At 39.6% G+C, this 25,371-nt stretch overlaps 3 protein-coding genes across 8 annotated transcripts; 2 read left to right on the plus strand and 1 right to left on the minus strand.

Annotated features, from left to right (window-relative positions):
- Positions 1–9,378: 9,378 nt before the first annotated feature.
- On the minus strand, positions 9,379–10,602 carry LOC115989306. The gene has a single exon (XM_031112979.1). It carries the CDS (start codon positions 10,600–10,602, stop codon positions 9,379–9,381), a length of 1,224 nt encoding a protein of 407 aa, XP_030968839.1.
- Positions 10,603–16,510: 5,908 nt separating this feature from the next.
- LOC115989215 (zinc finger CCCH domain-containing protein 62-like) lies at positions 16,511–21,088 on the plus strand. Its single transcript, XM_031112884.1, has 9 exons — positions 16,511–16,794; positions 16,919–17,037; positions 17,634–17,748; positions 17,828–17,889; positions 18,565–18,616; positions 18,975–19,086; positions 19,575–19,673; positions 19,761–19,876; positions 20,010–21,088. The coding sequence occupies exons 1-9, from the start codon at positions 16,604–16,606 to the stop codon at positions 20,818–20,820; spliced, it is 1,677 nt and encodes a 558-aa protein (XP_030968744.1). The 5' UTR covers positions 16,511–16,603; the 3' UTR covers positions 20,821–21,088.
- Positions 21,089–21,626: 538 nt separating this feature from the next.
- On the plus strand, positions 21,627–24,457 carry LOC115988821 (putative pentatricopeptide repeat-containing protein At1g10330). 6 transcript variants are annotated; one of them, XM_031112435.1, is made up of 2 exons: positions 21,627–21,727; positions 22,541–24,457. In XM_031112435.1, the coding sequence occupies exon 2, from the start codon at positions 22,691–22,693 to the stop codon at positions 24,104–24,106; it is 1,416 nt and encodes a 471-aa protein (XP_030968295.1). In that variant the 5' UTR covers positions 21,627–21,727; positions 22,541–22,690; the 3' UTR covers positions 24,107–24,457. The 6 variants fall into 6 exon arrangements, with proteins under 6 accessions (XP_030968295.1, XP_030968298.1, XP_030968300.1 ...); XM_031112438.1 differs by having other exon boundaries at positions 21,645–21,720; XM_031112440.1 differs by lacking the exon at positions 21,627–21,727 and adding an exon at positions 21,988–22,003.
- Positions 24,458–25,371: the final 914 nt, after the last annotated feature.

Below are 25,371 nucleotides of genomic sequence, written 5' to 3' on the forward strand. Positions count from 1 at the left end.
TGCTCCAATTTTTTTTTTTTTTTTGGTGAAAGTTGGCCCAAGTATAGTTACAACTATAAAAGTGAGGTTTTAAACAGTTTGAAAATAAAGAATAACTTCTAATCTTATACTTTTAATCTCACATTTTATTAAATAAGCAACAAATACTAGAATTTTTTTTTTATAAAAAATAAACTATTTTTTTAATCTTAATTTGTCTTACCTTTAAGAAATAAGCTACTAAAAACTATGTGATGCCAAATTCACTAGTGACAACTGACAATAGTAAAGGTCTTGATCTCATGGTTCAAAATGGATCCGTGAATAGCTTCATATTTTAGCCTTTTCAAAATAAATTGTTTTGAAAGATTATATCTATTAAAAGTGAGGTTTAAAAAATAAAATAAAATGTGATTTCAATCAATTGAACATATGCTATCTAATCAACAGTAGTAGAAGAGTAGTGTTATATGGATTTTAGACTTAATTATATTTTTTATAAATTAGACCTGTATTAATTTTTTTTTGAAACCTATCAATTATATTCATGATTACGTTATTTTTAAAAAATTGTGTGATAAATTCTGTAATATGTTTTTGGACATTCTTTGTTATAAATACGTGGGACTAGACACCTACAGTTGCTTAAAACTTGTGGCTTTGTTGGCGGAATTGTCCATGCAGGACCTTCTCCTTTATAAATGGCGGCACTTGTTATTGTTAACTATACTTATCAAAAGATTAAAAATAAAAGTTACATTAAATTGAGTCATAATGTCATATACTTTTGACAATTGGCATTAATGGCTATGGCAATAATATTCACTTATCCCCGAAATGTTCAACTTATTGCAGAGACAACATTGTAGCCACAAGTTGTGGCCCTATAAAAAAAAAATAAAATAAAATAAAACCATTGTAGCCACAAGTTTAAATATGAAATCATCTTTTTCAAATTCAAAAAAAATGGAGAGAGGGAGAGGGAAAAATATAACTTGCACCGGATATTTATTTTCTCCCTCATAATCGGTGGGTCCCATTAAAGAGTGAGACCCACTAATTATGAGAGAGAAGAAACATATTATTGGTAAATGGTATAACTTTGAGAGAGAGAGAGAGAGAGAGAGAGAGAGAGAGAGAGAGAGAGAGAGAGAGAGAGAGAGAGAGAGAGAGAGAGAGAGAGAGAGAGAGTAACAAAATTGTAAAAACTAATTGAAAATCATTATGCATTATGGTGGTGTGACCGTTAAGCAAGGGATGGAATGCCCAATTACCTTAAGCAAGGGAAAAGCTATAGTCAATCCCACAATTTCCTTTTCACACCATTAGAACACTCACAGCAGTGGTGCTAAATAGCTATATTGCTATTTTTTTAGCACCGCTGATCACAAAAGTAGAGCTACAGCAGTAGAGCTATAACCAAATTTTTTTGCTTCTCAGCTACAGTGCACATCTAAAGATAGATATGCACTGTAGCTCAAAGGTTAAAAAAATATATATTATTTTATTTTGTATTCACACTATGGTTGGAATATTTTAATTTTTTTTCTTTCTCCTCCTTCCCCATTTCTACCCGTTGCTCCTCTTTCCCCTCAGTCGGTCCCCACACTCTTCATTTCTTCCCATTGCAAGCTTCAATTCCTCCACTCGCCACCGACCTAAGCCCTTGCCCAGCGCCAACAACGTTGATTGATCTCTTTGTTCTCTACCCCTATCTCTTTGTTATCTCATTTTTCCTCTACTCTTCGTTCTCCAAGACCCATGATTGTCGATGCTGGGTTTTGATTTTGTCGTCATGATAGACAAAACAGTGTTGTCGCCGTGACTGGGTTTTATGTTGATGGGTTCTATTTTTATTTTGATGAATGAGTTTTGATTTTGTTGATGGTTGATGAATGAGGTTTGTTAATGGTTGATGAATGGTGGTTGGGTTTCTTTGGTTTTGTGGTGGCTTTTGGCTAATTTGATGGTTGATGATGGGTTCTATTTTTATTTTGATGAATGGGTTTTAATTTTGTTGATGGTTGATGAATGGTGGCTGGGTTTCTTTGGTTTCGTGGTGGCTTTTGGCTAATTTGATGGTTGATGATGGGTTTTATTTTTATTTTGATGAATGGGTTTTGATTTTGTTGATGGTTGATGAATGGAGTTTGTTGATGGTTGATGAATGGTGGTGGTGGTGGTGGTGGTGGTTGTGGCTGATGGTAGAGGTGGTTGTGGTTGTGGTTATGGATGTTTTTTGGGTAGTGGGATATATTATTTTATTGTAGAGGATATACTATTTTATTGTGATATTTATATTATTTTATTGTATTGAAAGCTAAAATAGATTTACTGTTGCAACATGTGTGTAGGTAAAATAGATAAAATAACTTTTGGTAGAGCTAAAAAGCTAAATTTTTACCTCCACTTCTGTGGATGCTCCTTCCCTTTAACAAAGGAAAAACCATAACCAAGGGCCATGGTCCACCCATGAGCAAGACCACACAAAACATAAAATCACATAATAGAGATATCTGGTCCTAATACATTATGAGAATTCAACCAACTTATTTAAAAGAAGGAAAATGGAAAAGCATATTCAAATGTTAGATTATGAGAGAGAGAGACTCACATGTGTGCTTGACACTTTGATTTAGAAGAAATGCATCACCAAGTGAGAAACTGCACACTGAATGGAAACATGTGGAGTTTGTCAAGAATAATGGAGCAATGGTTTCAATGGATTTGTAAACTATGTTCAAATTAATTTTAGACTTATTATATAAGGATTGTTGAGGAAAAAATAATTATTATATACGGTGTCTTATTCCATTGATCCATTTATAAGGGTTTGTTAATTGTTTTGTAAACGATGCTTAAGATATATGCTTCTATTGTGTGGAATCTGATTCCTTATGGGATTAACTTTCTTGCTGCAGTTAATTATGTCTCATTATCAACAGCCGTGTATAATAAACTAGCTTGTAAACCCATGCATATGCATGAAAATACTTAAAGATATACAATAAGATGCATAATATAATTCTTATATATATAATTTAAATACTATTGATAGTTATTTTTATATTTTATTAACTCTTAAAAAATTTTTGTAAGGATATTATTAGGTATAAAATATAAATTGTCTATTTTTTTAAATTATTATGAAGCATTTTTTTTTTTTACAATTCATTTATTTTAGACTTTTTGATTTTTTTACTTAATAACTCACTTGGATGAATATTTATACTATTGTCTCATATTTGATTCTAAAATTAAGAAATAAAACTTGTAGGGGAACAATTTGGTGGCCCAGTCCTTATTGTTCAAGTATTGGTCCAAAAAGTCCAACACAATGAATTCTTGTAGAGTATGGGTTTAAGAACTAGGCTTAAGTAAGTTAAACGGATTACTGCATGGTTTGAGGGAATATATGAACAAGAAAAAAAGTCATTACATTTCAAAATCTCCCAGAATGATAAGGATAAAACCTAATTTTCGGATACAAAGTAATGCAGCAAGACCTCTTTACATGCAATAGTCTTTTTTCCTTTTTCTTTTCTCCCTTTTTTCATGCCCCTCTTACGGGGACTTATACACATTATATAGGCCCTTTCTTATCATCTGGGCCTTACACTTGTCGATCATCTAAACCCTTACCTGAGCACCTGTCCCATTAGACACCCCTCTCAGTTCTTTGTGAGTTGCGGTAGCCAAGGTAGTACTGTTCAGGGGTCTTCTCCACATTAATGCGGCCAGGAGAGTAGCTGTAGTGCATTCAATGTGGCGGTGGCAGCTTTTACTTAGATATTTCGTGTTTCTTTCCTGTTCACGTATCTAGGAGAGGGGTTTCAGTGGCTGGGATGTACATTTGCTCCGGTTTTTCAGTATCCGAGGAGAAATATCTCCTTGGACATGTCGTCTTTGTTCCTAGTGACGTTTGAATATGGATGGCTTGAGTCACATTGACTCCTCGGATGGGCCGGTGTCCTTGGACGGGTCCAAGGCCCAACCTGTTATTTTGGGCCGGTCCCCACAATAGCCCTTCAAAACTCCGGTTTTTGATCTCCTTCCGAGGAGAAAAACGGGGTTTTGAAATTACAAAGGATGAAATTAATTAGTTCCTGGTTCACACGTGTGGGGGCAGTTACTTTTGATGGTCTAAAATTTACGAGGCGTGGCTATTTACTCCAGGCGGCTTTATGTCTCCCTTATGTAACAGCGAAGCGCAGATCTAATGGCTGACATTCTTCCTAGAGTTCTTGAGCGAGAGCGATTCCCTTTTTCCCCCTTGCTATGTAAAGCCTTAAAGAGACTTGTTTTTCCTTTTTTACTAGCATATAAGAAGTCCAGAGAACTCCAAAGAACTCCAGCGCCCAGAGATTCACGAACACTTCCAACCTTTAAATTTATGTAGCCATTTCTACGAAGAATCCTTCCTTGAAGAGATTTCCAAGCATTTCGGTGATTGTTGTAAGGACACCCGTAAGTTCTACTCCCTTCGTTACTTCAAATTTCTCCTCGGCTCTCAATTTTCACTTGGGTTTTCTTTCTCGGCCCTTCGGTTTGACTTAGATGGGTAGATTCAAGTATCTAGTAAATACTCCAGCCGCCATGGAGGCTTTTAGGGCAAATACCATATCCCACAGGGGGTGGTTCTGGAGTACTGTCCCCCAGAAAGAGTGTTAACAGATAGAGAAGTGGGTCAAGTCGTCATTTCCATGATTGCTTTCATAGAAGGAGGAATGGCGCTTCCCATGCATAGGATTACCCGGGACTACTTGTTTAACCATAGGTTGACATTGTATCAATGCGCTCCAAACATGTTCAGGATCTTAGGCAGCATAGATGTCCTGAACGAGCGGATGGACCTAGGCCTTACATGGCATGATGTAGTTCACCTGTACGAGTGCCACTATCTCGAGAAGGCGGGGTATTATCTTAAATCTCGGTCCGAGGTCGTTAGGCTAATCTCCTGCCTCCTCATATCTAATAAGGGTATGAAGGATGACTTCTTTATTACCTCAGGAAAGTGGAGCGATGGTTTTCATTGTCCAACTCGGGCAGGAGATCCAGGTGCGGCGCCTCTAGGGCCAATCCTTTAGGGAGGGGGTTTAGCCCTTTAGCTTCATTCTCTTTTGCTTAAAAATCAAAAATTTTATGACCTAACCACAGTCTCCTCCTCGGCTATTTTGCAGATAAAGCACACGTTGCTCCTCGGCTGAGCCACGTAAATGTTCCGGCATTGAACTACCTTTTGAGGTCAGAGATCTACGTTAACGAGGATGGGCAACTACGCACGACTCATTTGATTTTGGGCTACCAACCCCTCTCCCGCGCCTTTCAAGACGTTGGCCAAGCCATAAGAGCTGGTAGTCTGAGGTTGGCTAGGATTGACGTATCCAAGCCCAAGTTTTTAGCCCGAAACGATCTTAAGCCAGTCGTTTTACCCGGCATTCAAAATCCTCCACCAGTTGTGCAACTGCCTCCACCAGACAATCTTGAAGTTGCCGCACAAGCTGAAGGAGAAACTGAATCATCTCGTCTTTCTCTAGAGGAGGAGATAGATGAGTTCTACTTTGAAGAAGATATCCCCAAAGCTCCTCTGATTGAGCTTTCAGATCCTGAGGGAGAGCACGACCGAAATTCAGTGGTCGGCGTGCCACTTGTGATAGCCTGCTCGGACGACTCCTCAGACAAGGAGGTAGATAATATGGCTTCCAATAAAGGAAAAAGCCTACGAGAGTTGATGGCCTCCCAAGGTAAAGGTCAATCATCAAAGGTGCCCTCCAAGTCCTAGACCCCTATTCTTCCTTCCGTTGCTCCTCAGCTCCCTTCCGATCTCGGCCTAAAAGTTAATCCGGACCTGAAGAAGAAAAGGCCGGTTGAAACCCTTGAGGAAGGTGAGGTGGGCCCCCGCCGGGGTAAACAGCAAAAAACAACCCGGGAGCAGAGGGATAAAAGGGCTCCATCCGTAGAAAGTCGGGAAGATGGGGATCGAGTTGAAGTGCGTGTTAATCCGCGTACTTGGAGCCCGAAACTCGAGGTAGATGGGGTTGCCATTCCCTATACTGCCTCGGTCCGAGAGTACAATAGGGGCCAAGTAGGATATATAGCTGAGGCCCTAGAGCAGCCCGTGCTCCTTCCCAGGGACATGGAGGCTTACAGGCGATTTTCATAGCCTGAGCTCTTCCTATCCATCAAGAGGGACCTTGAAATGGTAGAGTGATTCATCTTACCTTTGATAAAATTATTAGATCCTGTCACATTTTAACATATCGTTTTGTTGTTTTGTGGGCAGATTACTCAACAAGTGTTCGTGGCCGAGGAGTATTGCCGCAACAACTGCAAGTTGGTTGAAGCTAAGGCTCTCTCTCATGCCGAGGTGGAGAAGTCTTTAGGGTCTCTCAAGCAGGAGCAATTTAAGCTGTCTAAGAAGCTCAAAGAAGTTGAGAAAAACCGTCGGAGCGCCGAGGCTGGCTTGAAGAACGCTGAGAGTCAAGCCGAGGACCAGCGCCAAAAACTATTCGTGACTGAGACCAACCTTGCCACTAAAAAGCAAACCGTGTTGGATCTTAAGACCGCGTTACAGAAAGCCAGGGAGGAGGCCCGGCGGGCCAAGGAAGAGGCTCAGCTAGTCAGGGAAGCAGCCGAGGCTGAGAAGAAGGCTTCTTATCAGCTCGGGGCGGAGGAGACCGAGGCCAAGCTTTTCGAGGAGCTGCCAGAGGTATGCAGGGATTACTACAGCATTTCATGGGCTCATGCCCTCAATGTTGCAGGGGTCCCTGCAGACTCGGCCTTGAGGTTGCCTGAGAAGGTCTTTTTTCCTCCTGAGATCCGAGAGATCCCTGATGAAGCCACTGAAGCTACTGAGCAAGCTACGGTTGTTCCTGATGCCATCCCCCTAATTGACACTGTTGGGGGATCTGCTCAATTAGCTGTCCAGGCCGAGGACACGGAAATAGAGAAGAACAAGGGCCAGGGCAAGGGCAAAAGAACCTCCCTGAAGGCCAAGGATCCTGCTAAGGAGTCAGTCACCGAGGATCTTGGGGCAGATTCCCAAGCTAAGGACGTTCCCCCTTCTCAGCCAGAGCAAAAAGAGAATCCCCCTGCCGAGACTTAGCTCCTAGGGTTTTTATTACTGTAATTATTTATTTATTTATTTTTAAAACGGGAGCTGTCTTACATTTTGTTCTTTTGCAAAGACTTCCCTTTGTATTATTCTTGGCCTATCAATATAGAATGTTCTTTCTCCCATTTCTCTTTTGTATTTATGACTGATGTTGATATAATTCCATTACTTTGTTCAAAGTTAATGCTACTGTTCCTTTAGTTAATGTTTGCAACAATCCTTAAAATTCTACCGATATAAACAAATGAGAAAGGGCAGTGCCGTGCGGCGAACTTAGAACAATAGATGCTATTATACGAGACTATGAACGTACCTTAAAATTGCACAGGAGTCCTGAGTTGTTAATTTCCCCTAGGTCTGTGGTTTGAGAAGCCATGCAGGACTTAAGTTTTGTTTAGAACTTGGATAGATGCTATAAGTTGTTAATTTCCCCTAAGTCTGTGGTCCGAGGAGCTATGCAGAACTTATGTTCTGTTTAAAACTTGGATAGATGCCATAAGTTGTTAATTTCCCCTAAGTCTGTGGTCCGAGGATCCATGCAGGACTTAGGTTCTGTTTAACACTCGAATAGATGCCTTAAGTTGTTAATTTCCCCTAAGTCTGTGGTCCGAGGATCCATGTAGGACTTAGGTTCTGTTTAAAACTTGGATAGATGCCATAAGTTGTTAATTTCCCATAAGTCTGTGGTCCGAGGATCCATGCAGGACTTAGGTTCTGTTTAAAACTTGGATAGATGCCATAAGTTGTTAATTTCCCCTAAGTCTATGGTCCGAGGATCCATGCAGGACTTAGGTTCTGTTTAACACTCGAATAGATGCCTTAAGTTGTTAATTTCCCCTAAGTTTGTGGTCCGAGGAGCCATGTAGGACTTAGATTCTATTTAAAACTCGGATAGATGCTATAATTGTTAATTTCCCCTAAGTCTGTGGTCCGAGAATCCATGCGGGACTTAGGTTCTGTTTAACACTCGAATAGATGCCTTAAGTTGTTAATTTTCCCTAAGTCTGTGGTCCGAGGAGTCATGCAGGACTTAGGTTCTGTTTAAAACTTGGATAGATGCCATAAGTTGTTAATTTCCCCTAAGTCTGTGGTTCGAGGATCCATGCAGGACTTAGATTCTGTTTAACACTCGAATAGATACCTTAAGTTGTTAATTTCCCCTAAGTCTGTGGTCCGAAGAGCCATGCAGGACTTAGGTTTTGTTTAAAACTTGGATAGATGCCTTAAGTTATTAATTTCCCCTAAGTCTGTAGTCCGAGGAGCCATGCAGGACTTATATTCTGTTTAAAACTTGGATAGAGGGAAGTGGACCAATGGATATGCGATGATCACGGAACAAAACATAGGCAGAGGCGAGGTACAGTTTTTTCATCTAAGTTTTCTAGGTAATAAGCACCTATTCCTGCCATAGATGTGATGCGATACGGTCCTTCCTAGTTGGGTCCCAGCTTGCCCCAGGAAGGGTTCTTAGCGCTGCCAAGAATCTTTCTCATCACGAGGTCGCCTGGACTCAAGGGTCGCAGCTTTACATTAATATCATACCCCTGCTTTAACTTTTGGTGATAATAGGCCATATGGATCATCGTTTTTCCCCTTTTTTCCTCAGCTAAGTCTAGACTTCTCCCCAGTAACTCGTTATTGTTTTTTGGGGTAAAGGTGCTAGATTTCAATGTAGGGAAGCTGGCCTCGAGTGGGAGTACGGCTTCAGCCCCATAAGTCATTGAAAAAGGAGTTTCTCCTGTTGACCGTCGCGGCGTCGTTCGATAGCTCCATAAAACGTGTGGTAGCTCTTCCACCCATCTCCCCTTTGCATCATCCAACCTCTTTTTCAACCCGTTCACTATGACTTTGTTCATGGCCTCGGCTTGCCCGTTTCCTTGGGGGTAGGCAGGAGTGGAATATTGGTTTGTGATCCCAAAGTCGCAATAGTATTCCCTAAAGTTTTTACTATCAAATTGAAGACCTTTGTCCGAGATGAGGGTGTGAGGGGTTCCGAAGCGCGTAATGATGTTTTTCCAAATGAATTTCTTGGCATCCACGTCCCTAATGTTGGCCAAAGGTTCAGCATCTACCCATTTGGTGAAATAATCGGTGCCGACTATTATGTACCGCTTATTCCCTGCTGCTTTTGGAAAAGGGCTGACAATATCAAGACCCCATTGAGCAAATGGCCAAGGGCTGGAGAGGGGGTTAAGGACTCCCCTCGGTTGGTGAATATTTGGGGCAAATTTCTAGCATTGATCACACTTCTTTGCGTATTCTTGGGCCTCTCTCTGCATGTTCGGTCACCAGTACCCTTGGGTGAGTGCCCTGTGCGCCAGTGATCTTCCTCCCGTATGACTTCCACAAATCCCCTCATGTAGTTCTTTAAGCAAGGACTCGGATTCCTCTGGGTGTATACATAGTAGGTACGGCCCAGAATAGGAACGCCGGTATAGCTTGTGGTCCTCTAACAACCAGAACTGAGGAGCATTCCTCCGTATCTTCTCGGCCTCCAGTTTTCCTTCCGGTAATGTATCGTCTTTGAGGAAGTTCATTATAGGATCCATCCAGCTGGGATTCCTTCTAATCTGATGGATCCGAGCTATGTCTCTTCCGATTAAACTTGTCTGGCATAGAGCCTCAACAAGGATCATTCGTGGCAGATCCTGCATAGAGGACATGGCAAGAGTGGCCAGTGAATCCGCATGTGTGTTCCCACTTCTAGAAACATGCGTCAGGTTAAAGGATTCAAAGTCTGATTGTAGGCGTTTGGCTCGACCGAGATACTCTTGCATTCTAGCATCTCTTGCTTCTAACTCACCCATCACTTGGCCTATGACCAATCTGGAGTCTGAGAATGCTTCCATTGCCTTTCCGCCCATTTTTTGAACCACCATCATTCCTTGAAACAAGGCCTCGTACTCGGCTTCGTTGTTCGTAGCCGAGAACCCAAGTCTTATCAATTTTTCAATGGTAATACTTTCGGGCGATATCAGAACTAGCCCGATCCCAGATCCTTTTTGGTTGGCCGCGCCGTCCACATAGACTTTCCAACGTGAGGTTTCTCGAGCTGAGATTATGCCAACCGATTTTCCATCCATATTTTCCCTTTGTGTTCTTATTTCTACAGAGGGCTCAGCGAATTCTGCGACTAGATCCGTGAGGACTTGACCCTTGACAGAGGACCTAGGCATGCATTTAATATCAAAAGCCCCCAAGAGTGCACTCCACATGGCGATTCTTCCCGTGTAATCGGCGCTTCGGAGCACCGATCGAAGGGGAAGCTGGGTTAGAACAATGACCGTGTGTGCTTGAAAGTAATGGGGGAGTTTTCGCGTAGCATGCACTACTGCCAGAATTACTTTCTCCAATGGTAAGTAGCGCACTTCAGCCTCATGTAATGATTTTCTTACGTAATATACTGGTTGCTGTATTCCATTATCATCTCGTATCAGTACCAAGCTTACAGCATGAGGGGCTACTACTATGTATGCGAACAGTACCTCATCCGCCTCAGGGCTAGACATGGTGGGTGGTCGCGACAGGTATTCTTTAAGTTGCTGGAAGGCTAGGACACAATCCTCCGACCACTCAAACCCTTTCCACTTATTTATTAAGAGGTAGAAAGGTCGGCATCGGTCTGCAGATCGTGATATGAACCGGTTCAACGTTGCGATCGTGCCAGTGAGTTTCTGCACTTCTTTCGGGTTCCGAGGAGCCTGTAGGCTATTAATCGCTTTGATTTGATCTGGGCTTACCTTTATTCCTCTGTGGGTTACCATATAGCCTAGGAATTTCCCAGACCCGACCCCAAATGAATACTTGGAAGCATTGAGCAGCAACTTATGCTCCCTTAAGACGCCAAAGATGATCTCTAGGTTTTTCACGTGCTTGGACACCACCTTGCTTTTTACCACCATATCGTCTATGTAGACTTCAATGACCTTGCCTAGCTGCGGTTCGAACATTCTGGTCATCATCCTTTGGTAGGTTGACCCTGTGTTCTTTAATCCGAAAGGCATCACCTTATAGTGGTAGTTTTCGACGGGTGTCATGAATGCCGTTTTCTCCTGATCCTCTAATGCCAGTGGTATCTGATGATAGCCCTGGAAGGCATCCAGAAAGCTCATTCGAGGGTGGCCTATAGTCGCATCTACCAGCCGGTCTATTCGAGGCAATGGGAATAGGTCTTTCGGGCATGCCTTTTTCAAGTCTGTGAAGTCCACGCAAACTCGCCACTTCCCTGTTTTCTTACTTACCACCACCGTATTTGCCAGCCATTCGGGGTAAAAAACTTCTTTGATAGCCCCTGCCTTTTTCAGTTTCGTCACTTCATCTCTAACGGCATTGGCATGTTCTTTCGAAGGGCGCCGAGGTGGCTGCTTCTTTGGAATAGAAGATGGGTTAACATTTAAGTAGTGACAAATGAGACTAGGGTCAACCCTTGGAGCATCGTAAGCAAGCCATGCAAATACATCAACATTTTTCCTCAGAAACCCGACTAGTTCCTCTTTTTCTTGAGGAGGTAACTCCGAGCCGACCTGGAAAAATCTCTCTAGGTTATTGTTAACGGTAAACCTTTCCAAACTTCCACACCTTATCTCCTCGGCTAGTTCGTTGACTTGCCCTGCCGAGGTGGTTGATTGTTATAAGTTTTCAAAAGTCGAGAACTCGGCATTGGACTGGCGTGAGATGGCGGCCACCATACATTGCCTAGCCATGGCCAGATCTCCATGAATCTCTTCCACTTGGCCTCCAGATGGGTATTTTACCTTTTGGTGAAGTGTAGAAGATACGGCTTCCAGGGCATGGATCCATGGCCTGGCTACTATCGCTATGTAAGGTGAGTAGGCATCGACCACGATAAAGTCCACCTCCACTACCTCTGATCCGGTTTGTATGGGTAATCTGATCTGCTCTTTTGGTACAACAGTCTTCCCTTCGAAGCTGATAAGGGGAGAGTCATAAGCCGTCAAATCCTCCGACCTTAAGTTCAGCCCCTTGTATAGATCTGGGTACATTACCTTTACTGCACTGCCTGGGTCTACTAGTACCCTCTTCACATCGAAACCTCCGATTCTCAGCGTAACCACTAAAGCATCGTCGTGAGGTTGGATAGTTCCCCTCTTATCTTCGTTCGAGAATCCCAATATTAAAGAGCTTCCCTTTTTAGACCTTTTAAATTCTCTTTCCCTGTCCTCGGCGGAGAGCCGAGCCACGGACAGCACCCTGGAAGGAAATGAGTCGGTTCTTCCTGGAGCAGCGAGGATGACGTGTATCGTCCTTGTGGGAGGTCTTAATGATACATCTTTTCGAGGCTCTTGCATTGCCTGGCCTAGATGACCGCTAGAGGGATGTAAAAGGTGACGTAACTTTCTTTCTCGGACTAGCTGATCTAGGAGATTCCATAGATTCTTGCAATCCTCAGTGGTATGCCCATGGTCTTGATGATAGTGACAATACAGGTTCTGGTTGTGTTTCGAAGGGTCCCCAGCTATTTTTCTTGGCCATCTGAAGAAAGGTTCGTTCTTGACTTTCTCCAGAATTTGTTGTACTGGCTCTCTGAACACGGCATTAACCGTTTGCATGTTGCTTTGTCCAGCCTGTCTCGAAAAATCTCTCATCGGCTGGTTATGGTTATATCGTTCCGACCTGTAATCATTCCCTTTGGGGGGAACGATCTTCTCCTTTCCTTTTCCTTGTAGCTGGTCTTCTTCCACCCTTTTGTACTTGTCAATCCTATCCTTCAACTGATGGACGTTGGCAACGGGTTTACCAGTTAGAGATTTCCTTAAGCCATGCTCGGTGGGGAGACCGCTTTTGAATGTGCTGATGACGACATCATCGTGGTTTTCATCCAACTCATTATACATCTCCCAATACCTATCAGAATACGCCTTTAGGGTCTCTCCCTCATGCATGGATAAGGACAATAACGAACTTAGGGGTCGAGGGACTCTGCTATTTGTAATAAAGCGAGAACAAAAAGCCTGAGTGAGCTACTTATAGGAGCCTATGGAATTTGTTTTCAAGCTGTTGAACCATCTCATCGCCACTGGCCCCAAGCTGGACGGGAAAACTTTGCACATCAGAGCCTCATTTTGGGAGTAGATGGCCATTCTTTGGTTAAACTGGCTCACGTGCTCCACCGGGTTTGCTCGGTTATTGTAGATGGCAAACATTGGTTGATTGAAACGTCGAGGTTATTTACCCCTTTCAATTCTGTGCACGAAGGGTGATCTGGAGATCTGATCCAATGCCTTGTTCATGGCATCATTACCCAAACCCTTGCTAGATGGGCTTTCATACCTCCGTGCAGGGCGCAACTCCTTCTCGTAAGAAAAAGTTTCATTTGGGGGAGTTCTCGACCTCCGTCTGTAACTGATGTCCTCCTTCTCGTTAGAGGATGCATCTAAGCTGGAGGGAGATCGCTTTTGCCGTGCACGACACAACTTTCTTTTCATGTCCTCTATCTCTCGTTGCATGGCCTGATGATTGTTTCGCCTTTGGGATACACGACTACCCATTTGGATATGGCTTTGGCTGGTCTGGGTAATATGTACGCTTCCCTTATGATTCCTTCCATTGCCTGGATTTGTCCCCGGGTTGGGAGGATTATTTTGCCATTGAGACCCAATAGGTTCCGTCAATTGAGGGTTAGCTTGGTGGGGATTCTCCTGGTGTGGACCTAATTTCACCATGCTTAACCGTCGTACTTACTAACACTTAAGTTCTTCCCACAGACGGTGCCAATTGTAGGGGAACAATTTGGTGGCCCAGTCCTTGTTGTTCAAGTTTGGTCCAAAAAGTCCAACACAATGAATTCTTGTAGAGTATGGGTTTAAGAACTAGGCTTAAGTAAGCTAAATGGATTACTACATGGTTTGAGGGAACATATGAACAAGAAACAAAGTCATTACGTTTCAAAATCTTCCAGAATGATAAGGATAAAACCTAATTTTCGGATACAAAGTAATGCAACAGGACCTCTTTACATGCAATAGTCTTTTTTCTTTTTTCTTTTCTCCCTTTTTTCATGCCCCCTCTTACGAGGACTTATACATATTATATAAGCCCTTTCTTATCATCTGGGCCTTACACTTGTTAATCATCTAAACCCTTACCTGAACACCTGTCCCATCAGACACCTCTCTCAGTTCTTTGTGAGTTGCGGTAGCCAAGGTAGTACTGTTCAGGGGTCTTCTCCACATTAATGCGGCCAGGAGAGTAGCTGTAGTGCATTCAATGTGGCAGTGACATCTTTTACTTAGATATTTCGTGTTTCTTTCCTGTTCACGTATCTAGGAGAGGGGTTTTAGTGGCTAGGATGTACATTTGCTTCGGTTTTTCAGTATCCGAGGAGAAATATCTCCTCGGCCATGTCGTCTTTGTTCTCAGTGACGTTTGAATATGGATAGCTTGAGTCACATTGACTCCTCGGATGGGCCGGTGTCCTCGGACGGGTCCAAGGCCCAACCTGTTATTTTGGGCCGGTCCCCACAAAACTCTTTAAAAATAAATAATTTAGGACATATGGTGCAAAATTAGAATTCTAATTTGGAATTTTGATTTAAGTTTCTCATAACTTCACCTATTATTATATATATAGATTTAGGAATGCAAAATTTTTAATTTTTAATTTTTAGTAACTGTTAAGGTGACATGTTATGATTAATATTTAAAAGATGATATGTTTTTTTTTTGTTTTTTTGTTTATATATATATATATATATATATATATATATATATATAAGTGATGTTCCTCTAATTATAATTAAACATGTGATCAATAATTGATAAAAAATTTATGAAAATTAATGTTCCGACAAAATAATAAATGTATAAAAAAATAAAAATACCTGGTTATACAAATACTTTTATAGCATACTTTTGTGCCGCAGAGAAGGAATTCCCCTTTTAGCACTATGTCCAATTTCCTTGAAGTGTTCGATCAGCCAACCAGAGCTTCACTGTATAAGGACGTTTAATTAATTTTATCCAATTATAAAAACTCCAACTCATTCTTGTTTCTAATAACTAAACTCATAGTCTATGGTTTGCTTTTGTGTTAGAACTGCATTCCCTCTTTCTTGTATGTATTTGTTTCTAAAAAAAAAAAAAAAAAAAAACTAAAAAAACTAAAACTAGACTCGCCAAATTTAAAGGCGGCAAGTTGTATACGCATTATCACACATTTAACTAAACATATATGTTTAGTTTAGCTAAAAAGCCAACTCATAGTCTCATAGTTGTTTTTCTCTATGTTTAACTAAATATGTCCAAGTTTTTCTTTGACTGAAAAATAACCCCTCTCATGGAGTTAAAAAGGAAAAAAAGAAAACCCTCTCATGGCTATTGTAATCCACAGGTGGGATCCTAGGCTCAAATCTACTACTTTTATTCTTGAAAAATTCCTCTAAATTAACTTAGATCAGACTTGACAACTTTGTATAGAAGCCAATTATGTCCTACACAACCAAAGTAGAAAGTAGAAACCATAAACTATCCTCCTCTCCTCAAAAATAAGAACCATAAAGCATAGACCATCCTCTTGTCTTGTTGAACATGAAACATACAAACTCTTTTTTATTAAAGTTAGGAATACAACTCACTTGAAAAAAGAAAAAGAAAAAAAAAAGAACACAACTATTTTCATAACATTTTTATAATTTATGAAAGTGACAAGTTGTGATTGAAACGATGTTACTTTTACACAAAATCCACAATTAATATCAATTTACTATGCACCAATTATAACATGTATATGTCTTAATGATTATGAAAATTTTGGATTAATTATGAAATAGGTTAATGAAAATTTCTTTTCCCCTAAACTTACTGATTATTTTTATACTCTACATTTATAACTCATCTTTATGCCTTCTCATATGTAGTAATTAACAATTAAAAGAAAAACAAATTTCTTTAAGCTTCTCTTTTTCTCATATTTTTTAGACCCAATCTTAAATATAAAAGACAACATGAATGTGCTTACAAAAAAGGACATTATGAACGGGCTTAAAAGTATCAAGCACACAGTTACTACTTTTTTTTTTTTTTTGGTTTTTTACCAAGTGTCCGGGCTAACTTACGCACACCTCAACTAATCTTTGCTCATGGTGGGAGCTTGCTGTTGACTATAAGGTGTTGTAGCTGCTGGGACTCGAATTGGGGAGCAAACCCAGTTGAACCCCAGAGCCTTACCCAATGGTGAACAAGCGACTGGGCCACACTTGGTGGTTAATATACTGTTACTTCTAAAGCCCATCACAAACATTAAAAAAAAACATTCATGAACATTTGGACCTCATAAGATAATGGGCCTCTACATGTCCACATGAATATTCTCAAATTTCAAAATGTTACCGACCGTTTTTTGTCAATTTACAACGTTAATACCATCTCGAATTTTTGAGTTTCCTAATATATAATTCTCTTTCTTTTTCTGAAAAAACAAAAATTGCCTTTCATAAAAGCTTTGCTTAAGCGTCAAAAGCTCAAAACACAGACCAAGAAACAAACCCATCAATGGCGGTCTCTGAGCACTCCAAAGAATACCCATTTGTAGAAGAGGAGGAAGAATACAGTGAAAGTGAAGGGTCTCACTCAGATCAAGATTCTGATGACTCGGATAGAGACCCAAGTTACACTATTCTTGAAAAAACCAGTGCCAAGTTCTCTAACCTCTCAATAAAAAACAACATAAAATCAAAGGCTCGGTTTGTATCTCGCCCTTTACTTTGATAATGGGTTTTTTTGGGGGGTTAAATTCTGATTTAGCATTTCTGAACTGGGTTTAAGTGTTTACGTCTTGTTTTAATGGGGTTTTTGTTGTGTATGCAGGATTGTTGAAGATAATGATATGGATTGTGAAGGAGATTCAAGTGAGGTGGAAGTGGTAGTGCCAGAACTTGATGAGAAAGATAAGAAAAGCTATGAGGAAGTGCAAAAGATCATTGAAGGTTTAATCCATTAATTTGATTTTTTTAATGTTCAAGAAAGTTCTTTTTTGGGTCAAATTAAACTTAGCCTTGGTATTTGGGAAATTAAATACAGTTAATGGATTCTTGAATTATATGGTATAAATATTTGATAGAATTGGGGGAAATGTTAATGTGTGCGTGTGCTTCTATGTGTGTATTGGATAGTTTCATGTATATGCATAGTACTTTGAATATACAGCAATGTTGAGGGAAAAAAGAAACAAGAAAAAGTTTAAATTTGATGAAGCTATCATAGAAATATATAAGAGGATAATCACTTGTTTGAACTTTGAATGTTATTATTGGTTTATACATGGAATTGATTCTTCTGTAATTATGTTGTGGCAGAGGGCTAGCTAGAGAGGTTGTTATATATTAGGTTATTATAGCACAGTAGAGTTTGTTGCTGAAATATATAGGCTTCACAATATTGTTGAGATGAACAAGAACAAGGGAAAGTCAATTTTAGACAGGCCAAATTGCTGAAATGCACAACATGATGATTACTTGCAGTATTTTCCTTTTTTTGATGTATGAAAATTTTAATTTAATTTATTTTTTTGTTTTGGTGGCAGCTGGCCAGCTAGAGAAACTGAAATTGGACCAGTGTAAGGTTTATTTGAGGAAGAATGGACTGAGATTGACCGGCAACAAGGATACACTCATTCAGCGCATTAAGGAGCATCTAGAGTAAGCTCATATTCTTTAGAAGTGGCAATGATTTTGAAGAACTGTGTGGTTTCTCATAATCTTTAATGTTTGTTTTCAGGATTTTAAATGGTGGAGGGGAGAACAAATACCCTGCCTCTAGCTTTGTGTTGAATTGTAAAGGTGCACATATTAATTTAAATATTCATGGTCCATGGATGGTTATTTGTTTGTTTATTGGTTTTGGTGCTATGACTCCAATCAAAAGGAAAACAGAAGAATACACATGTCACAATCTAGGGCCAAGCAATCCTTACTCCTGAGTGGAATATTTGTTGGTAAAAGCTACCATGAGGGGCTAGCTAGACTATCCACACAAACATTTGACTCCCTGAGAAATGGCAAACTTGATTGGTTTCAATATAACACATGTAAAAAATTTGTATTTGTTACTATTACCACATTGAATTTCTAGTTCACCTTTTTATGGGTTTGAAAGGTGCACATATCACCTTTTTATGATACTGTTCTTTCTTATAAATTTGCGCATATGAAATTGAAGTAGATGGAGTTACTAATTCAGGGTTTAGTGGGCTTGGACAGCAAAGATGAGATACTTTAGGATAATTTGTATCCTATTAAATATTTGGTATACTACTTAGATGATGCACATTTCATTACTCATTGAATCATACAGATCAGCTTCTTGCTATGATCTCCTTTATTTCTTGTATTTCTTGTCTCAAATTTCTTTATCAAGCCTAGAGTGTAGAAGTTCGTGGTCATTGATTGGCGTTGTTCAAATAAATTTCTTCTCTTTCATGTTTATAATCTGAAATATAAATGGGGTTTTTGCAGGTGATGCATGCACTGGTGATGTTGTTATGTTTGAGCAAAATGTTTATGAAATGTAAGTTTTTTTTTTTTAAAATTTTATTTTTATGTCTTATATTTTAGTGAATGATATACCTTTCCTTCTTATTTTACAATGGCAAAAGATTTAGAAGTAGTGCTTGATGTAACCATTTGCATAGCATTGTAACGTGCACAAATGACGTGAATTCAAGTAATTATTGTTGTCCAATTGATTGCTCACTTGTCAATGCTTTGTACTTACTCTCATTATGATGTTTAGTCAAGATGGGCTATGGTTGATAAACTTGGGCATGATGCTTACTAATATGATTTACTAACACTCACATTATTCTATCAGTATTTTCTGATATTTGAATTCAATACCTTTTCCACTTCTAATGTGGAAATCTCAGGTTCAATATAGCATCCCGAAGTGCCAGTGGTCCTCCTTGTGGCAAAAGGATTGTTGCAGGCCGCATTGTGAAAGAAAGCTATGGTGCTGCCAAGCAACAGCATACCTTTACTGTAAGTCAAAAATCTATGATCCTTATAGAATAATACTGAAAGGATGTATACATTGCATGCATTACTTGTTAGTGTCCAAAAGGCAGCCATAAACTTTGTTTGAAGGTTTGATGTAAATTATTATTCTGTACTTGTATTTTGGTAAATTTTAAATAGATTTATTTGGTGGATTAACCTCATTCCATTAGATGGAGGGTAAACTTATGTACATTTCCTCGAATCACCTAAGGTTCCTCAACTAAATTTAAGAATGTGGTTTCATTGACCAATGGCAATGAACCACATGTTTAAATTTAACTGTCCTTGAAAAAGATGACACTATTTTTAATATATTGGTCAATACAACAGTGTATTTATAATTCAATTGAGAACCTAAGGAACTAGACGTAAGTCTTGCCCTTAGATAAAACTCAGTAATGGGGTGAACATGTATGTTTCTACACTTAATTGCAATAGTTAACATACAGCTTTCTTGCTATTCTAAACAGATTGAAGTACTCTGGAGCAAGGGGGAGAAACCACTCCCACCACTTCATCCCCTCCTAATTAAGGGTCGAAACCTTTACCGACTAAAGACTTTGAGACAGGTTTGTAAGATATAAACAATTTTCTTATTCTCAGTCCTCTGTTAGTTGCTTAGTATTAAACCAATCACATTGTTGTCAACTTTTTAGAGATGGGAAGATGAAGGGAAGAGGCAGAAAGTTTTGATGGAAAAGCACTCCAGGGGGTTTGTTGCAAGGTCTGATAGAGAATCACGGATCCAAGAGAAGGAAAATAAGAAAATGCGGTACTCACTTCTGCTTACGTACTGGAACACTGTTATCTTTTATTGGTATCATATATGAATATGATAGAGGTTACAGAATCATTTTGGTTGTACTTGCATTAGTACATGCTTATATTGTCTGTCTGTATTTCAGGATCCCAAAAAAGGAGACAAATAGAAACCAATCTCAATTCAATTCAGTCTCAACTGCAAAATCTGCAATCCAACCACCACAGTCAGATTTATTGGTCAATTCAAGGAAACCAACATTTCAACCTTCACAGTCAGGCCAAAATTATAATTCAGAAAAATCAGGATTTGGACCTCTTAAGATGGATCCATCTGTTAATTCAGGAAAACCAGCAAATTCTCAGCAACAGTTTGTTGCATTCCTTGATTCAGGGAAACTAGACATGAGGCCTCAGCAGTTGGGATCATTCACTCATTTAGGAAGGCCAACTGAGCAAACTCGAGTAGCTTTATTCTCTGAACCAAGAAAAGCAGCAACTCAGCCACAGCAGCAAACTAATACAACAAAAAGTGACTATCACCGTCAGCAACCTTCTCAGAGCTTTGTTGAGTCAATGCATGCAAGTAATATAGAAAGAATGTACAGTGGCCATCAAGCTTACATTCAAAGCAACAACTATCAAGCTCATAGCGACAAATATCCAAATACTTATGGGACAAGAGGGTTATCAGATGGGACTTATAATGGACAGCCATTGACAAGCATGAATCACTTTCCACCAAGGAGCCCACCACCATTGACAAGCACGAACCACTTTCCACCAATGAGTCCACCACGGAGGCAAGGCCATATGCAACAACAGCTATGCAGATACTATGCTCAAGGGAGGTGCCATTTTGGAGATAAATGCAAGTTTTTGCATGAACGAAGAAGAGAATATGGCCAGAGGAGGGAAGATAGGTGGCCTTGTGACCAGAGAAATTTAAGAAGGTGACCAGAGAAATTTTGGAATGTGGCGTACCGACACATTTTAAATTCAAACAACACTGGTTTCAATCCTGATGGAGTTTGGTGAAAGTTTACATAGATTGTGTTCAGTGGTGGTACATGGGTTCTAAGAAGGAGGGCGGTGCCCTGAATCAATCAAAAAGCTTATTGATTTGATTTGCCAAGTTTTGTTCAATGCATTTTGAACCAGTGACAATTTAGTCTACACACTTTCAATTACGACGTTTCAATGAAAATGTTGAAAAGATTTTGTATGCTTTGGGACAAACAAAATGCCCCCTTGTGATTTGACTCGAAAACAAATTAGTCTTATTACTGTTTCAAATTTTTTTCAATTTAGATTTTGACCCTTAAGTTTAGATTAAAAATGAAATTATTAGGGTACTTTGACGGAACCCTAACAGTTTCATTTTTATTCCAAACTTTAGACATTTAAATGTTTGTCAAATAAGAGTTTATAAATGAGATAACTACCCTGTCTTAAACATCTAAGGAACATATGGTGAAACAAGTAGTCCTCCTTCCATTGCATTTTGATGCCACAAAAAATATCCAATATAATAATTCTTTTCCAGGTATAAAATTTAACTAAAATGAATGTTTACTTTTTATTCTCTTGTACGATGAATAATCTCTTCTGTTGGTCTGCTTCAAGAGTCATTTTTAGTGACTCAGTTTTTGGGCCCGAAGTTTTATGGGCCTAGCTTGAAAGCAGGATAAAATACCTCCCTGTGAAACCAGGAACTAACACATGGCAATTAAGCCCAAGATAAACCCAAGACTTAAAGAGAAAATAGAGGAGGTCGAGACCCAAACCCCCGCTGAAATTTGTGGCGGCTGCTGCTGGTGAATTCAACTCTTCAGAGTTCAGCCCCTGCTGAAATTAGTTACTGGTTCGAATATCAATCTTATATTTTTTGCATATTTAGAAAGTTGTTTCTGGAATAATGAAAAAAAAAAAAAAAAAACTGTGTGAAAAAAAAAAAAAAAAAGCTACATTAATAGGGATGATAAAGTAATAAAATAAAAAAATAATAGGGATGATTGTTTTAGTTTTTTATTTTAATTTTTAATTATAAAATTTTCCGGCTGTGGTGAGTTTCAGACAGAGAGAGAGATAGAACAAGTGCAGAGGATACGAAAGGAAGGGAGTTTTAGACGCGTATAAAGTAACATTTTAATAAGTTAAAATAACATTTTTCTAGAAAGTGTAGAAAGTTAAAATCTTTCTGCCAATTTAAACTTATGAATAATGATTCTCTTTTACAAATTTGCTGATTTAACAGAACTTGATATTATTTGAGCAGGAAAATTCATTGAAAGTTTGAAGTGGTTTTGAATCCACTATTTCATTTGGTATGCATTAGAAAGAGGATTTTGTATGTAATGATGAAGTGCTTTTTTTAGTCACTATATATCTATTTTCTGTTTTTCCAAAAGTTCTATGCTTGAAGAATCACCACTTTTTGAGTACAAAACAGTTTTTTTCCACTCGAAAGCTCACCTGTTTTTCTAGCTCACTTGGACTGATTGAACTGAGGCCCAGTTCGGCCTATATTGACAGTGTCATGGTTTGGTGTCTAGTTACTATAGTATGATATCAACCATCCTAAGACTCCTGAAATTATCAAAAAATAGATAATTGTTTAACAGGAAGAAGAGGTTTTATCAGCTTGGGAAATTGACTCTGGTTGCATTTTTGACAGGTTTATCAAGGTGTTGAAAGAGTTTGCAGGCTGTGATGGGTAAACTACCTCCAGCTAGGTGTGAAATGTGGGCACTTCACCATAGAAAAAGAGGGTTTATCCAAGTTTTTACTCCCAGTTGAAGTGTTGGGAGACCCTGACTTGGTTGTTATGCAGCATTCACCTGAGTGTCTACTCCAACTCCTCCAGCGTTTGCTCAAACACCGAAACCAAATCAAACAAATCCATTCCCTCCTAATTACCAAAGGTCACCTCCTCCATAGTACAAACACAACCGCGCCAAATTCAAAATGGATGAGCACCCTCCTCTACAACACTTTGATAAGAGCTTATGTAGATCTTGGACAAGCTCACAACACCCTTGTCCTCTTCACTCACATGCTTGCCCATGGAGCCCCTCCCAACAGCCACACCTTCCCTTCCCTCATCAAAGCCGCAACCTTTTCCTCACCATCTTTGGGCCAACCCCTTCATACCCAAGTCATCAAGCGCGGTGTTCTGCATGACCCGTTTATTCAAACATCATTTGTAAGATTCTATGCACAACTTGGTGAGCTGTTTGATGCCCGTAAGGTGTTTGAGGAAATTTCGCAACCATGCATTGTTGCGTACAATGCGATGCTTGATGCGTTTGGCAAGAATGGGGATATGGGGTCTTCTTTTTTGCTCTTTAAATGCATGCCTAAGAGAGATGTGGTATCTTGGACGAGTATTATTAATGGGTTTGAGAGGAATGGGTGCTATAGTGAGGCAATTAAGTTTTTTCAAAAGATGATAACGCATGAAGATGTGATGGCATGTTCCGTAAGGCCTAATGAAGCTACATATGTTAGTGTACTCTCTTCATGTGCTAATTTAAATGGAGGAGCTCTTTCTTCTGGAAAGAAAATTCATGGATATGTTATTAGGAATGAGATTGAATTGACTGTATTTACAGGGACGGCACTGATAGATCTTTATGGTAAGACAGGTTGTTTGAGAAATGCTGTAAATGTTTTTGACCAAATGGTGGTTAAAGAGGTTTGCACTTGGAATGCGATGATAACTACTCTTGCTTCCAATGGGAGGGAGATGGAGGCTTTGGATATGTTTGAGAAGATGAAAATGAAAGGCCAGCATCCTAATGAGGTCACATTTGTTGCTGTCCTGACAGCTTGTGCTCGTGGCAAATTTGTGGAGTTGGGATTAAAGTTGTTTCAATCAATGCGGCGTGAGTTTGGGATTGTAGCCATAATGGAACACTATGGATGTGTAGTTGATCTCTTGGGCAGAGCAGGCTTACTTAAGGAAGCAACAGATTTTATAAGAAGTATGCCTTTTGAACCTGATGGTTCTGTGTTGGGGGCTCTTTTTGGTGCTTGTAAGATCCATGGAGCCATTGAGCTGGGAACTGTAGTGGGGCAAAGGCTACTTGAATTGCAGCCATGGCATAGTGGGCGATACATGGTGTTATCAAACATTAATGCTGGGGTGGAGAGATGGGATCATGCCACTGATTTCAGGAAAGCAATGGCGGTGGCTGGAATTCAGAAAATTCCAGCCTATAGTTTGATTGAGTTACTGTAAAAAGCTCGGAGCACTTTTATTAGTCCCTACAGTGGTGGAAAATTGTTTGTCTAATTTATTGCTATAAGTTTGTCTTAAGAAAGTTTAATAAGGGACAACGGAAGATTGTGAAAAGGGAACAAAGTTCCCAATTTTCGCCATAGAGAGCATACTTTGTTGAACTAAAGTGATGCCAAGAAATATGAATTGAAGCTATCAATTTCAGAGTTTGGTTTGGGCTGGTCTTAATGTGGTCCATGGAATATGCTTTGTGCTGTAGCTCAACATTGTTTATAAATATGTATTATAGGATTTCAATGGGACCTATTAAATGAAGGTTGCATTGGATAATTTAATTTGGATTTAAATCAATAAAACTTTGTTTAGGATTGCAACTTTGCTTCGGATGTGATTGCCCTTTTTTTTTTTTTTTTTTGGGTGCTAGACTCAGGCCACCTTTGAAACCTTAACCCCATGGTAGGTAACTACATATAGATTAAGGGTTGAGCAAGGTTTCCATAGCACCATGGAAACAAACAACCCAAGCAAATTATCAAAAACTGCTGGGAGTATTTAAGATCAGATGCTATGTTTAAGATCCTATCGATCATCTATGATCTACATCGGCTTTTCTCTTGACAATAAGTGGCTTTTGCAATTTGCATTAGATGACAGGTAAGAAAAAATATGAAATATTCTTGCCACTATTGAGAACTTTTGAACTTGTTTATGAAACATTGTTGAGGTCTAAAAACTTATAAAACCAAAGTCCAAAATAACACAGTGGGTAAACCCCATATAAAAGGGTTGAGCTCACCACAAGAGAAAATGATGGTAGGCCTAAATCCATTAAAAAACCTTTAAAGCCCAGGACCCATAAAGGGATAGATCTTAGAAAAATGAAGGAAAGAAAGGAAGAAGCCCAGCTTGTCAAAATCAAAAAATCAAAAGGGAGTCTAGTGATAAGAACTAGGCTGGGATACCCAAGGACTGCCAAAAGCCTGGGGTCCTCAGGACATGCAGCAAAGCTGGGAGAAGATTAAGATAGCTCAAAAGAAGTGCCCAGAAAACACAAGGAACGAAGAACAAAAAAATCTTTATCAGCCACCCAATGATGCATAAAGGAATCAAAGAGTTTGGGACTAATAATTCATGAATAAAGGGCTGGTACCTTGGGGAACCTAAAAAGAAGAACCACGAAGGGAAGTAGTTGGGAAAACTTTCAATTTGGCAAAGATGGAATTAGCTCACTAGGGAAAAATGACAAAAGGAAAGGTAGCCAAAAA

This window comes from Quercus lobata, chromosome 5 (assembly GCF_001633185.2).
Source record: "Quercus lobata isolate SW786 chromosome 5, ValleyOak3.0 Primary Assembly, whole genome shotgun sequence".
Classification (NCBI taxonomy): Eukaryota; Viridiplantae; Streptophyta; class Magnoliopsida; order Fagales; family Fagaceae; genus Quercus; species Quercus lobata.

Bases quoted from the DNA above. Each gene is read 5' to 3' on its own strand.
- LOC115989306 (XM_031112979.1), bottom strand. From the start codon at position 10,602: ATGTCTAGCCCTGAGGCGGATGAGGTACTGTTCGCATACATAGTAGTA.
- LOC115989215 (XM_031112884.1), top strand. From the start codon at position 16,604: ATGGCGGTCTCTGAGCACTCCAAAGAATACCCATTTGTAGAAGAGGAG. The intron at 18,617-18,974 runs GTAAGTTTTTTT...TGGAAATCTCAG, and splicing joins GAGCAAAATGTTTATGAAAT to GTTCAATATAGCATCCCGAA. The intron at 19,674-19,760 runs GTTTGTAAGATA...TCAACTTTTTAG, and splicing joins GACTAAAGACTTTGAGACAG to AGATGGGAAGATGAAGGGAA.
- LOC115988821 (XM_031112435.1), top strand. From the start codon at position 22,691: ATGCAGCATTCACCTGAGTGTCTACTCCAACTCCTCCAGCGTTTGCTC.